Below are 12303 nucleotides of genomic sequence, written 5' to 3'. Positions count from 1 at the left end.
TACGTGTTTCAATAATGATAGATGTCCCATAGCCTGAAACCAGGCCCCGCAGTGGGGGAAAAGGCTAAAATAAGAAAAATATTTATCGGCGAGCGAAGCGAGCCGAGCGGTGGTTTAAGGAGGTGGAACAGGCGGCGGAGCCTCCGTCACCCTTTCCCTCCTCAGATTACTGCTCGGCGATACTTTTGTGCTCGCCGATGTTTTTCTGCCCCCACACAAGGGTATGCAGACCTTCAATAAAAAATGCCCCACATTATTCCCGAAAAGCGCCCTGCGGATTATACAACCCGACTTATCCTTTACTGAGGCTCTAGTCGGCTGTGGATATGAGGGGACACAAATCTTAAGAGTCCCGAGATATAAGCATCAAGGACTGCTGCCGCTACAAAATGGATCCACCTACTGCAAACGAAGGCAGGGACGCTTCAAACTACTGGTTTGTAATTGGGTTTAAAAAACACTTTTATTATGGAGAATTGTTTTAACAAGAGAGGATGTAGAATGTTTTCATTATTACATGTCTTGATATTGTCTTTTTTATATATCATATTTCGGATAGGTTACAATCATCTACTATTATCTCAACCCGATCAACGATTTATCTTTATCGTTTTTTTTATATTTTTTTATTTATTATTTGTATCGTATTGTCTTCTCTTAATGCGAAGATTTTAGATTTATCCAGTAACCACCTTGGGAGCAAGGACCCAAGGCTATAATCAATCTCTATCGTGATATCACCAAAGATGATCTATCTTTATGCTTACCCGGGGGGTTATACTCAACAAAGTTTTATCCGGAAAGGCTGCACCCGAAGGTCCAGCCCCTTAGCGTTTTATATACCTTCTATTGAAAGATTGTACACCTTTCTAATACCTACTTAAAAAGAATAAATCGTTAAAACATGAGGTCTTCTTGTCGTTTTTATTTAAGGTTAATAAATTAAAATGGTAAAGCCCAAAGGCACGTCTTTTCGAAACATTTACATTAAAGGACTTTTGTGATACTGAAATTACAGATTTTTCGACCCTTTCGTATACATGAACTCGTGAATTTCCTACTCTGCCTAAAAAAATCTCTTTTGGGCGGAACCTTCACCGTATAGGCCATCCTTGGGATTCCCCCTCCTCAGGGGCGCCTTATGACCGGTTGGTGGGTGAGGCACGTGCTAAATGCACCTCTGGCGAAGGGTTTGCGCATGTCACGTTGAGATTCTGAACATGTGCCCTGTTTGTAGCAGCGGCTTGCATCCTGAAGTCTGAGGTGGTACTTCTTTCTTCCTTCATTCGAAACTGGTAAATCTTTAAATACAGACAGATAATTAGACTGTATATCAGTTCTTGTAATTGGACTTTGCTTTACAGGAGCTTCGCACGAATGAAAAAACGTGAAGGACGTATGTTGCGCTGGGAATCTACGAGGCTACTGTAACAAAGCAATCATTGGATTTTAGATTTGTTTTAAAATGTATTATCTTTCTAGTGTTCCTTGCCTCCAAAAAATATTTTTGGCAGTATGAGTAACACGAGAGAATAATCTTATTCTCTCTTGTAGTAAAAGTGTTAATTATTCCACCTTGAGGGAAATCGGTCCTTAGACCAAAGTGGAGCTTTGTGGTTCTCTAGTTTGTTTCCTTTTATCTTTCTCTATCCAATCCATTTTCCTGATTCCCTAATGACAAATCTCTCTCTACGATGTTTTCTGTTCTACTTTATCAGTATGGTACTGAATCTTCCACTGACTAGACCGACTAGACCGTCTGCTGTGAATAAAATTTCGGCGGTCAAAGAAAAACAAGAGATTTTACCGGGATCACTTGTAAAACGAGGAAGGAACTTTTTTCTTTAAGCATTTTTAACAGGGCCGGCGGGGCCTATTTCCCTTTCGTAAACGGTGATTGCCATTTTTAACGGTCGATGTCATCATTGGTAACCAAGCCTTTAGTCATAGTAGATGAAATATACTCCCTGGATTAAGTTACAATAAGGAAAATATTCTTATAGAAAGAACTACGTTGAAGCCCAAGTTGAATTTACGTTAAAAGTTATGGAAAGTGCTGGGGTCACCTGTTATTGATGTATCAGTTAAGAAGAACAGTTTGTTGGTTTATGTACTTAAAATCTTTCGGAATTTTGGCGAGTCGGTGTGGTTGTGTAGTGGTAACGGAGGGAGAGATAAGAGACGAAAGGTCCGAGTTCGACCCTGCGTTGCGATTTTCTTTCTCTTTATTAGAAATACTCTCAATAGCAGGTCTAAAATTTTCTAAATGTCTTAAAATGGCAGCGACCGTCTACGAAAGGCACAACTGCCCCGGTGGGGCTTAATGGTTAGGGCAAAATAAAGAGGAGGGAGGGTTAATTATGAGAGGGAGAACTCAACTCGGTAAAAAATACTTCAATTCCTGTTTTTGGTTGAGGGGAATGACTTCCTGACATGAGGGGGGAGGGGGAGGGGAGGGCCTAGGGAGCCTAAGGTTTCCCTTATTTTAGGACCAAAACAGGACCTGCAGGGCTGAGGCCCTGAGTAAGATAAGATTCGTCTTGATCGGGGTGCAAGCCTTTTTCTCAAGGTCAACGTGAAATGACATTTTTTAGCTTGTGTGGGACCCTGCAACTTTTGTGTTAACAATTAATGAAAGACGTCGTCCATGTTATGGTCAATTGACAGCCGTTAGAAAAGGGTATCCGCTGACCAGCATCACAAGGCCGTATCGCGTGCTCAGGTTTCAACTTATCAAGGGCTTAAATCCAGGGAACGTGTTTTTTTTAGGTTTTTCTCTGACCAGTTATAAGCTTTTAGTTAACCTCAGGCTCAAGTTTAGCTTCTTTTTTCAGCAGCAATTATTTCTTGTCTTTTACGCCCCTCCCTCAAACGTCATATGGTACAGTTCTAAGTTCACTCTTTTAAGTAAATTATAACTGTGACGGGAGCTTCGTTTTTCGACTTACCTTTGGAACAAACACCAGCAACAGTGTAACAGTAGTGCAAACAATAACACAGGAAGATGCGATTGCGTAAGGAACCACATAGTGGGTAGATCCATCAAATGCAAACGTCACGACCAGACCAATGATGCCAAGCACAACAACATTATAAACAGACATCCCAATGTATTTAGAGTCATTTAAGGCGGGAATAGTGACATTGCGTGTCTCCCAGGCCAGAAAAAGGCCAAACAGAACAAGTATTCCTTTGTAGGCAAGCAGGCCTGCCACAATTTTGGTCTTGTATGCGCTGGTGCAGTGGTATAATGCTGGAATGACGATGGCGTCTTGTTCCTTTCGGCTCTAAAAATGAAAAATTACATATATTGTCAGGGTTTGAAAAGTTTATTGTTCGCCATTCCTCCAAAAAAATTGTTCAGAAAATCAGAAACTAGGAGGTAAAGCTAATTTTATTCTTCTTGACTAGAAAAATTAGCCTACGTGGAAGCGACACTACGCTTATTTCAGGAATTGAAAAAAGACTATTCTCATAACAATAGATATTCCACATTCCTAGTATTGTGTGCATTCAATATCAGCACTAGCCTCCCACCTATGTGGACCAAGTTCAAATTCCGGCGTCGACGCCATATGTGGGTTGAGTTTGTTGTTGGTTCCGTCTCCTTTGGTCCGAGAGGTTTTTCTCCGGGTACTCCGGTTTCCCCTCTCATTTCAAAAACCAACATTTTCAAATTCCATTTCGACTAGGAATAGTAGACGACGAACCAGTCTTTGGATGTGCTACTTCTAAATTGTTATTTTACTTATTTATTTATAATCTAAGAACATTTCAATAGTATGGCCAGCGACCCACTCTATATCCCGAACATAATAGGGTACACTAACTTCGATGCATATGAATATATCGCTATATAACCTACTATATCTGACGTCCTTGTATATTAACGTGTATTGTATCTAGTGAGAATGTTTCTCATAAAACTTTGAACTTTAAAGGGATTTTATTTCACCAGTTCTTCAAATTTCAACTCTTCAGCTTGGAGAGGGTCAATGATAATCCAACAGGATAAGAAAACTGCATCCACTGCTAATAACGCTACCACAATGGCGAGAAGATGAGGATCCTTTATAGCCTGTGATAATAAGCACGTGAAACTTGATTACGTTTAACACTAAGCAAAAAAAGTCAAAGTACCCAGAGACCGCGTGCCACTTACCCAGCCCCACCCTGCTATAGTCTATTTCCATTACTTCTAACTACGCTTGATTGTGAAAACTGTTGAGATTTGTAAATAAATTATTTAAAGAAAAAAAAAGTACCTAGAAAACAGGAACTACATATAAGGTGCCGTAGCAGACCAAGGGGAAGGCTCAAAGGGGTTTAATGACCCTTCTTCATGAAGCCATCATGAGCACTGATAGACATTTATAAAATATATAAGATAGTACGCGCGTTGTGATTGGCCGAGAGGCGTGTTTGCATGAGAGTATGTAAACATGGTTGTGACGTTAAGATGTTTTGCTTTCCGAGAAATGGCGCCACAAAAGTTTTCAAGCACACTTTCGTCGCGCCTTTTAACCCAGCTCGACTGAAAGCCACTGGGTCTTCGAGGATGGAATTCTACCAACCCCTCTCGTGTTTATATCAGGCTATGCAGACACGGTAAACGTTTTCTGTTGCTTAAACGTATTCCTCAAGGTAATGTATGGAGATCAGTCTTGAGAATTTGTAAGTGGATCGTGGGACTTAAAGGGATAATACAGGCGCGGATCCACACTGGTTTCCACCGTTTTACTAGACTGCGAACGGCAGACGTTTCTCCTCGCTCATCGACACTGAGGAACGTTTCGCAGGCTACCGTTTTACGGAAATCGGTCAGATTTTTCATAATAAATATACTTTATTATAAATAAAAACTTTCCAAGTTGAAATCTGGAAAATGGTTTAGAAAATTTTTTTTCCCAATTTCCGGGCATAAGACACGAAATGAGATTTTCAGCAGGAAAATCACTTGTAAAATATTCCGTCTGAATGACTCAGAAACCCAGGAAATAGGGACTTTAGAGAGTTAAAATCCAAAAACTTTCGCGGGGGAGCATGCCTCCGGGATACCCTAGAAGCTTGCGCCTTCGGCACTCGTTTACTCATAGATCCGCGTCTGATATGTATATCTTTAAAAACGACGGTATAAGCGCTTTGAAACTGAAACACATATCTGGCATCGATTATGAATCCCACAGGACCCTACAGGTAACTTATAATGTATTTGAAACTTGAGAAGCGCCGCCCGTTAACTATGAAGTATGTATATTCAAATCTGCCTGATTGAGAAAACGTCTGAGCACTCGAGAAGGATGGAAGATAAATGTTTCGTACATCATACCATCATCGTACCATTTTCTTCTTAACCGTGGCTGCGGTAAATATCTTGTTTACTCTCCAAGTCTTACTGAAAATAGCACCAAATGATAGAGAAAATCCAATAGAGAATACTGAAGTATTCACCTGTTAGTAAGCAAAAAAACCGATGCAAAGTTTTAAAACTATGAAAGCTTCATAACCTGATGATTAGTACAAACCATTCATTCAGATTAGTTCTTCAATTGATACTTCTTTCCATTTGACTTTACTCAGTCCCAGCAGTCCGTTCGAAACACGGTCGAGATGAAAATTCCAATAAGCGGGCTGTAAAAGCAATTTCAAAGGGGATCATATGCGAGCAGCTCTCTTCTAAACGTCAAAACTAACAATCACATTATGCATCGTAAAGATAGATTCCCGCATTACAGAATATGTTTTCTATTTTATTACTGATTTTCTTCGACCAAATTTCCTTACGTTGCAGTTGATGCCATAACCTTGCAAATCAAGAAACCTCGCATCCAAACCCAACAAAACAATGGAGGCGTAGCACAAGATGCATCCCACAATAATAATATTGTTAAGTTTAGGCGACGACATCTTGATTATCCTGACAAAATGAAAATATCAAAATCAAAGATGTTAATAGGCAAAGAGCTCCAATATTTAATGCAAGTTGAGATTAGAGATCGGAAACAATTCAAAAAGGCTTTTGCATGAGAATATGTTTTGTATTGGAAAAGGTCAGAAACAGCAAATTTAAAGTCCTACCTGTTTTTACTTTCACTAATGTTAAAATGTAGAAAGCTCAACGAGCAGATGATGCCGATCGCTGCCATGAACCACATTATGACGATAAGTGGTAAGGGACTCATCATCAGCTCAATTTTTCTGCTGATGTGATCCTTCGGTGGTCGATTGTCTGAAGGAGAAATGCAAAAGATGAAATCAAAAAGAGTCCAAAACCAAAACCACGCGACCGCGTTTCTTGTAACATGGAACAATGGAGACTTTTACTCTGCTTTCTTTGGCATTAAGTAATTGCTCAGAACAATGCTTGAAATTAGAGAAATCTCATCGTAGCAGGCGTTCATGGCCCCAGCTCCAGCCACCTGATTATCCACAGATGAAGGTCGTTTCTAACAAAATTCGAGTAGTATATATGGGCACGCAACAGAAACGTCTTGGGCCAGTAACAAGCGAAGTCTAGTAAGATCTAGTAAATCTCTCCCTCCCTAGGAAATGGCACATCTGACAGAATTCGCACAGTCACAACCTTGCACAGACTACTATTGTTGCTCAGGATTACTTTCAGCACACACAGTCCGAAGATAAACTCCAAGTCACAAATGGCGGTCATTAAAGCTCTGCTCCCAAAGTAGGTTTTTGGATCTTAAAAAACTGCTCAAAAAATCTGAGTAGCCCTAAATTTGGGAGAGCCCATACGCTCATGCATATTATCGTTGACTCTGAACAGACTGTGCCCTAAACTCATGTGTACATTTAACTGGAGAGACAGCAAAGAATACTGAACATCAGATGAGCAAATTATAGAATGTACTTAGAGTTGCAGATTGTTCAAGGAACTACACAGGACACCAGACGACGTGGCAAGTGGACGGCGCTTCAATAATAAAAAGGCACTCGAGGGAGTGTATGTTATATCAGCTTCGGTTATTTCCGACAGAATTTACCGACATATTAATCGATTATTCATTAATTCACCAACGTCATTGTTTTCATCGTCATCATTATCATTATTGTCATTACATCATCATTATCGTCATCATCATCATCATCATCATCAGTGACTGCAATTTCGATACTTTGATAAGACATTGAAGTGTAACGGAAACATTTATTACCTTCCCATATCTTATTTTGCTCAGATTCAAATAGATGGAGTTCGTCGGAGGAGGTGAAATATTGACCAATCCTAGTTTCGTTTCCTAAAAAAGGACAACAAAAACCTTACCTGTTATTCACATAACGAGCTGGCAATCAATTAAAACTTAAACTGAAACGACTATGATTATAAATATTACAATGAGAAAAAAATATGTATCAAGAAACACTTTATAGATTTTTTTTAAATGCACATAAACTCTTCTCTCAACGTCCTGTAAGTTAATGTATTTTTCAATGTGTTTGTTATTTTGGGAGACAACTGCAAAATGGTGCCTTTTTGGAGACAAATGCAGATGCAAATGTATATCTTCATAACTCATCTTGTCGTTTTTACAGGAAATTCTTCTACCAAGCACTTTTCCTACAAGAAACTATGATCCCTACCGAGCAGCTTACCTTCTCTATTTTGCTTAATAAGAACTGTTCCAACTCTTTCTCTGTTTTCATCGAAGCCTACAGGCCCCTGTACAACAAAAATACTAAATTTTATCTTAAAAGTACTGGAATCTTTAAGAAAAACTGAGGTATATTGTTATTTAAAAGGAGCTTTTGCCTGCACCCAAAACAATTTTTCTGTTTCTGTGTCTTAAAAGAAATTGTAGCATAATGCTTATTGATAAAACGCTTAATTCAAATTCTGCCTTGTTATCGTAGATTATACTTACAGTTAATCCCGCGAAGTTTATGTTTTGAATACCACTTCTTATCGCTACAACTTGCTTGAATTTTCGGTTTAAAAGCTTCTCATATTTCATCCCTTTAGCAAAAGCGGAATCCAGCGCCATGGCTACTACCCATGCTGAATCGAAGGCGTACGCAGAGTCCTTCCTCAGATTCTTGTTCTTGTTCAGTTGCCTCATCTGCCACCAGAATCTTTCAGACGTCTTAAGAAACATGAAAAAGTAACGTTAATGTGATAATGATAACGGCAACAACATGAAAAAAGAAAATGGCGTCCCAGAACTGGTGTTTTATTAGAAAAGTTCTGTTTTTTTGAATGCAAAGAAAGCTAGAACTTGAAAAGGTAGTCTTCTCAATAACATTTCACCGTCCTTTGAGCGAAAAGCGGTGCCAACAAAGAAACACTGCATTTATTTAACATGATGGTGTTCGTACCTGCAGAATTCACCAAACAAAGCTACAGTGCCGCAAAGCAAGGGAAACGTTTAAGCAATAGTTAATGTCCTCTATCAACGTACTAGTCAACTTACCAAGCCGGATATGGTTTGGTTATTGTCCTTACGGATGTCCAGCTTGATGGTGGAAATGTAACCATTTGCTGCCTCCCTTAGCTCGTTACTTGAACAATCACTTAAAGTACTTTTTTGAAGTTTCAGATCGTCAGCGAAAATTTTTGTAGGGCTGAATTCACCATATATTATCCAAGCATAATTCGGTCCATACATCTTCCTTTTGAAGGCCTGCATTATAAAAATTTCATGAGTTAGAGTTATATGTAACACAGCTAAATGAAGGTTTTAGTTTTTTCAGAAAAAAAGATAAAACATCAGAGCTCTCTACTTTTTGGTTTTATACCGTTAAAAGGTCTGAGAAGGACAAAATATGATAAATCGTGGGTATTAATGTGAGAAATCTTGTTTTAATAGTCACACGGGTCAATTAGCCTGCGTTGCAGACAGTCTATTTCCCCGATTCGAGACCAAGATAGAGAACTCTAGTGACAAGTCCGTCTCGGCAACGCAGGCTAGAGTCAACGAGTCATGAGTCAAGCTATAAGTCAGGTCAGCATTGAACACTGAAAATAGAAATCAGGGTGAAGCACATTCTCTGCTTTGTCACATTACTTACTTCACAGAAAACGTTCCTTGCACCGATGAAGCTGAACTCTCCGATAATTATTCTAGCATCCAATTTCTAATTAAAACAGAAAAAGACACCAGACTTGAGAAGAAGCTAAGAGGCAGTGGCAAGGTAGAGCCAGAAAATGTAAAAAAGAACTAAACTGAATAATTGATAACTAGGAGTTAACCTCGAGTTTTTCCATCTGAAAACTGACATCGCCGAGGTCTTCAAAACCTTCAATTGCAATGATACTTATGTTGCTCTTGACAAGTTCGATCTTCAACTTATCCACGGTCTGTGCAAAAAACAAGCAAACAAAACAATAAATAAGTCAGTCAGTTAGTCAGTCAATCAATGGGTCGATGTGTAGTGTTTATTTTGTCTCACCTTATGCGTCTAGTCTAAGTCTGTATTGAGAGTTTTAGAGTTTAAAAGGAAAAAAAAGGAACGTAAGTCGGGATTATAATTAAGAACTTGGGGCAGGGCGATTTTACGAGCTAGTGCTCTCAGAAGAAAAACTTGTAAAGACCAGAGGTCCAGTATAAGCTGCATGTAAATCTATACAAATCCAACGCATTCTCGTCAACTATGCCCGCGCAGTTGTTGGAACTAAATGTGTATCGTTCACAGGGTCTCTGAAAATGTGAAAATCTTCCCCCTGTAGACCGTATGGTAGGTACCGAGATTACCCGATAAAAAGCGTCGAAATTGCCGGGTTGAGTGAATTGTTTCGTCAGGATAATGGCATTATAGAAACCTAGTGGAGCCTGGTGCACTCTACTGCACATATTGCGTCTTGTACATCAAATATTCCCCGTTCTTACGACTGTCATGAACTGTTGGTTGAGTCGTATGGTAGAATCGTTGGCTGCTAAATTGTACTGTCTTGGCTCTGTGCATTAAGTGCATAATGGAAGAGCTGCGCCAGGAAATAGTATTTGCAAGGCAGGTGTAAAGAGAAAACCGTTGAAATGCCAATTCTGCTTTCACGCTACACAGTTAAAAAGCAGTAGTGCACTTACCGTGGAAACTTAACGTTCATACTTACAATCGAAATTTACGTAAAACATTAAAATAAAAAAAGTACTGTACAGGAGAAAAAAATTCTGGATCGTATTGGTGCAGTATGGCTACTCTCTTCCATCCAAAGTACTTTATGAAGGCAGCCTTTGCTTTGCTAAAGGAAGCCGAGGACGGAGCTGCACGGTACGTGTTCGGGTAAAACCGCTTGCTTTCAAATTTTGGCGAACCTGATGCATAAGAAACCTGAAAGACGGAAAGAAAAAATCTTAATTTAAAGCCTTTTAACTTTTGCAAGAGTGATTACCTGCAGAAACGACCGGAGCCGTATCTCCGTTCTTACAACGTAAAATACGTCCATAACCTAACTAATGATTTATACAGAATACGACAATATACAGAGCGTCTTCACTCACGTGAGCAGCATCTATGCAAATTTACTGGAACTACGAAAGAATGCGTTTGCATGAGAAAAGAAGTCAACTCGCAGAGGACTGCTTTGGAACACTAACATTGCCGCCGTTTCATTGTTTTGGAACACCAATATGGTCGTCGTGAAGTCATGTGAAAACGCTCTAAAGCGGGATATCTGCATTGGCGTTTACATTGGCGAGCCGAAGACGAGCCATTCTCGTACTCCAGCGTAATAGTGAAATGATTCAATCAATGGAGAAATGAATAAGAAACTCCTGCTCGTTTATCTCACTGCGCTCAAAGTACCCCCAAGTATCATATGGGAACATTAGAGGGAAGCATCTACTGATTGATTGTTTCATTCACTTTACCACATCACAGACAAGTTGAACATTAGCATGATAACAATAAAGTTGATGTCCAAACCTGAACCAGGTTCCATAGTGTTGCCGACTCTGCAACGGGTTCCAGGGCAGCTGTGTTGGATGGTCCAAGCAATATGACAGGTTTGTTTTCCTTGTTCAGCAGGGTAAATAATGCTCTTATGGCATATGCACCACTAGCCTTAAAAAACAACATAAGGAAATATATCAACACACGAAGTTCTGTCGCATGTGAAAAACCTAATGATAATGAGCATCAACTATTCCCATCGAATTCACCTTCAAGGTGGCCCGAACTTATTTATTTGCGCGTTGGTTATGTTTTTGAATCGGGCTTTTCGGCATTTCTACGATTTTTGGCATCCTTTATAAAGAGTAGTTTAACTTTAAGAAAATGCTATTTATTTTCTTATAGGCATAGAAGCGTTTGAGATATCGCCATATGCTTAAAAAAAAGTTAAGCAACTGCGACCATTCTTTATTAAGGATGCCAAAAATCATGGAAATCGGTTAAATCATTCCTGCCGTAAAACGCCATTCAAAAACATAACCAACGCGCATGTAAAAAGGTTCGGCCACCTTAAGGTTATCTATATGTGAAGAACGGTCATAAAAAGGAGCTGATGTCCTCCAAACATCAGATTTCTTTTTAAAGAAAGCAAGTGAGAGATATTTTCGTAGTGCGAAAGTTCCTGAAGATGTAAAATTAGTTAAGGGAAAGAAAGATGTTAAATCGGATGTGAGCCCTGGATGTAAGCACCTATAAAACAAAGCCGGAATAAAACACGTGAGGAAAAATAAAATGCCAGTTTTGTCTTGTCTTTGTCGGTTTGTTAAGAAATATTTCGAGTGTGATCTGTTGGTTATTGCTGGTTCACAGCTGACCCACGCCGGCCATGTTGGCCCTTTTAATCTCGAACGCTTACCATTTATACGGAAATTTCGGTGAAAATTTTCCGTCAAATGGTACTGGCAATTTTTTTGCATCGAAACAGGAATTAGATTGAATTGTGCCATTTGCAAAATACCGGCAAATTTTTCGCTTTCTCTCGAGAGGAATCTTGGCACTGGTAATCCAAACAAATGGTACAGAAAATTTCGGTTGTTCCAGTAAAAGCATACTAAGGGCCTGTTTACATGGAGTGGGGGACCCCGGTCTAGTGGGTTAGGTTTCTTTTGTTTTCACGCTCTGGAGGACACAAAACAAAAGAAACCTACCCCGCTAGACCGGGGTCCCCCACTCCATGTAAACAGGGTCTAATTCGGTATAGGTTTATTAATGAGCGTCTCTCTTAAACAATACGAACAATAGACTTTACCAGACTTGCCCGTTACGTAACTTTAGCCCGGTTTGTCGGACTGTGTATTAAAAAAATAGAAATAAGAGGTAGCGATCACCTAGCAACGCCAGAAACGGCATATGTCTTCTATTTAGCGATAAAAATCGGATATATAAACAAAACACTAT

General features: G+C 39.5%; 1 protein-coding gene across 1 annotated transcript in view; it reads right to left on the bottom strand.

The window, feature by feature from the left end:
* Nucleotides 1-1074: 1074 nt before the first annotated feature.
* LOC140927031 (gamma-aminobutyric acid type B receptor subunit 2-like) overlaps nucleotides 1075-12303 on the bottom strand; it is a 32548-nt gene continuing 21319 nt past the window's right edge. Inside the window, exons 3-16 of the mRNA XM_073376695.1 lie at nucleotides 10879-11016; nucleotides 10111-10284; nucleotides 9206-9313; nucleotides 9025-9090; nucleotides 8427-8636; nucleotides 7881-8099; nucleotides 7612-7678; nucleotides 7173-7256; nucleotides 6079-6229; nucleotides 5785-5917; nucleotides 5341-5451; nucleotides 3956-4078; nucleotides 2949-3287; nucleotides 1075-1301 (exon numbers count right to left, since the gene is read on the bottom strand). Coding sequence (XP_073232796.1) covers nucleotides 1140-1301; nucleotides 2949-3287; nucleotides 3956-4078; nucleotides 5341-5451; nucleotides 5785-5917; nucleotides 6079-6229; nucleotides 7173-7256; nucleotides 7612-7678; nucleotides 7881-8099; nucleotides 8427-8636; nucleotides 9025-9090; nucleotides 9206-9313; nucleotides 10111-10284; nucleotides 10879-11016 — 2085 coding nt within the window. The 3' untranslated portion in view covers nucleotides 1075-1139. The remainder of the gene's footprint in view (nucleotides 1302-2948; nucleotides 3288-3955; nucleotides 4079-5340; nucleotides 5452-5784; nucleotides 5918-6078; nucleotides 6230-7172; nucleotides 7257-7611; nucleotides 7679-7880; nucleotides 8100-8426; nucleotides 8637-9024; nucleotides 9091-9205; nucleotides 9314-10110; nucleotides 10285-10878; nucleotides 11017-12303) is intronic.

Source organism: Porites lutea, chromosome 2 (genome assembly GCF_958299795.1).
Source record: "Porites lutea chromosome 2, jaPorLute2.1, whole genome shotgun sequence".
In the NCBI taxonomy this organism is placed as follows: Eukaryota; Metazoa; Cnidaria; class Anthozoa; order Scleractinia; family Poritidae; genus Porites; species Porites lutea.
Note: the sequence above shows the minus strand (reverse complement) of the source record. Positions and strands in the feature narration are given on the sequence as shown.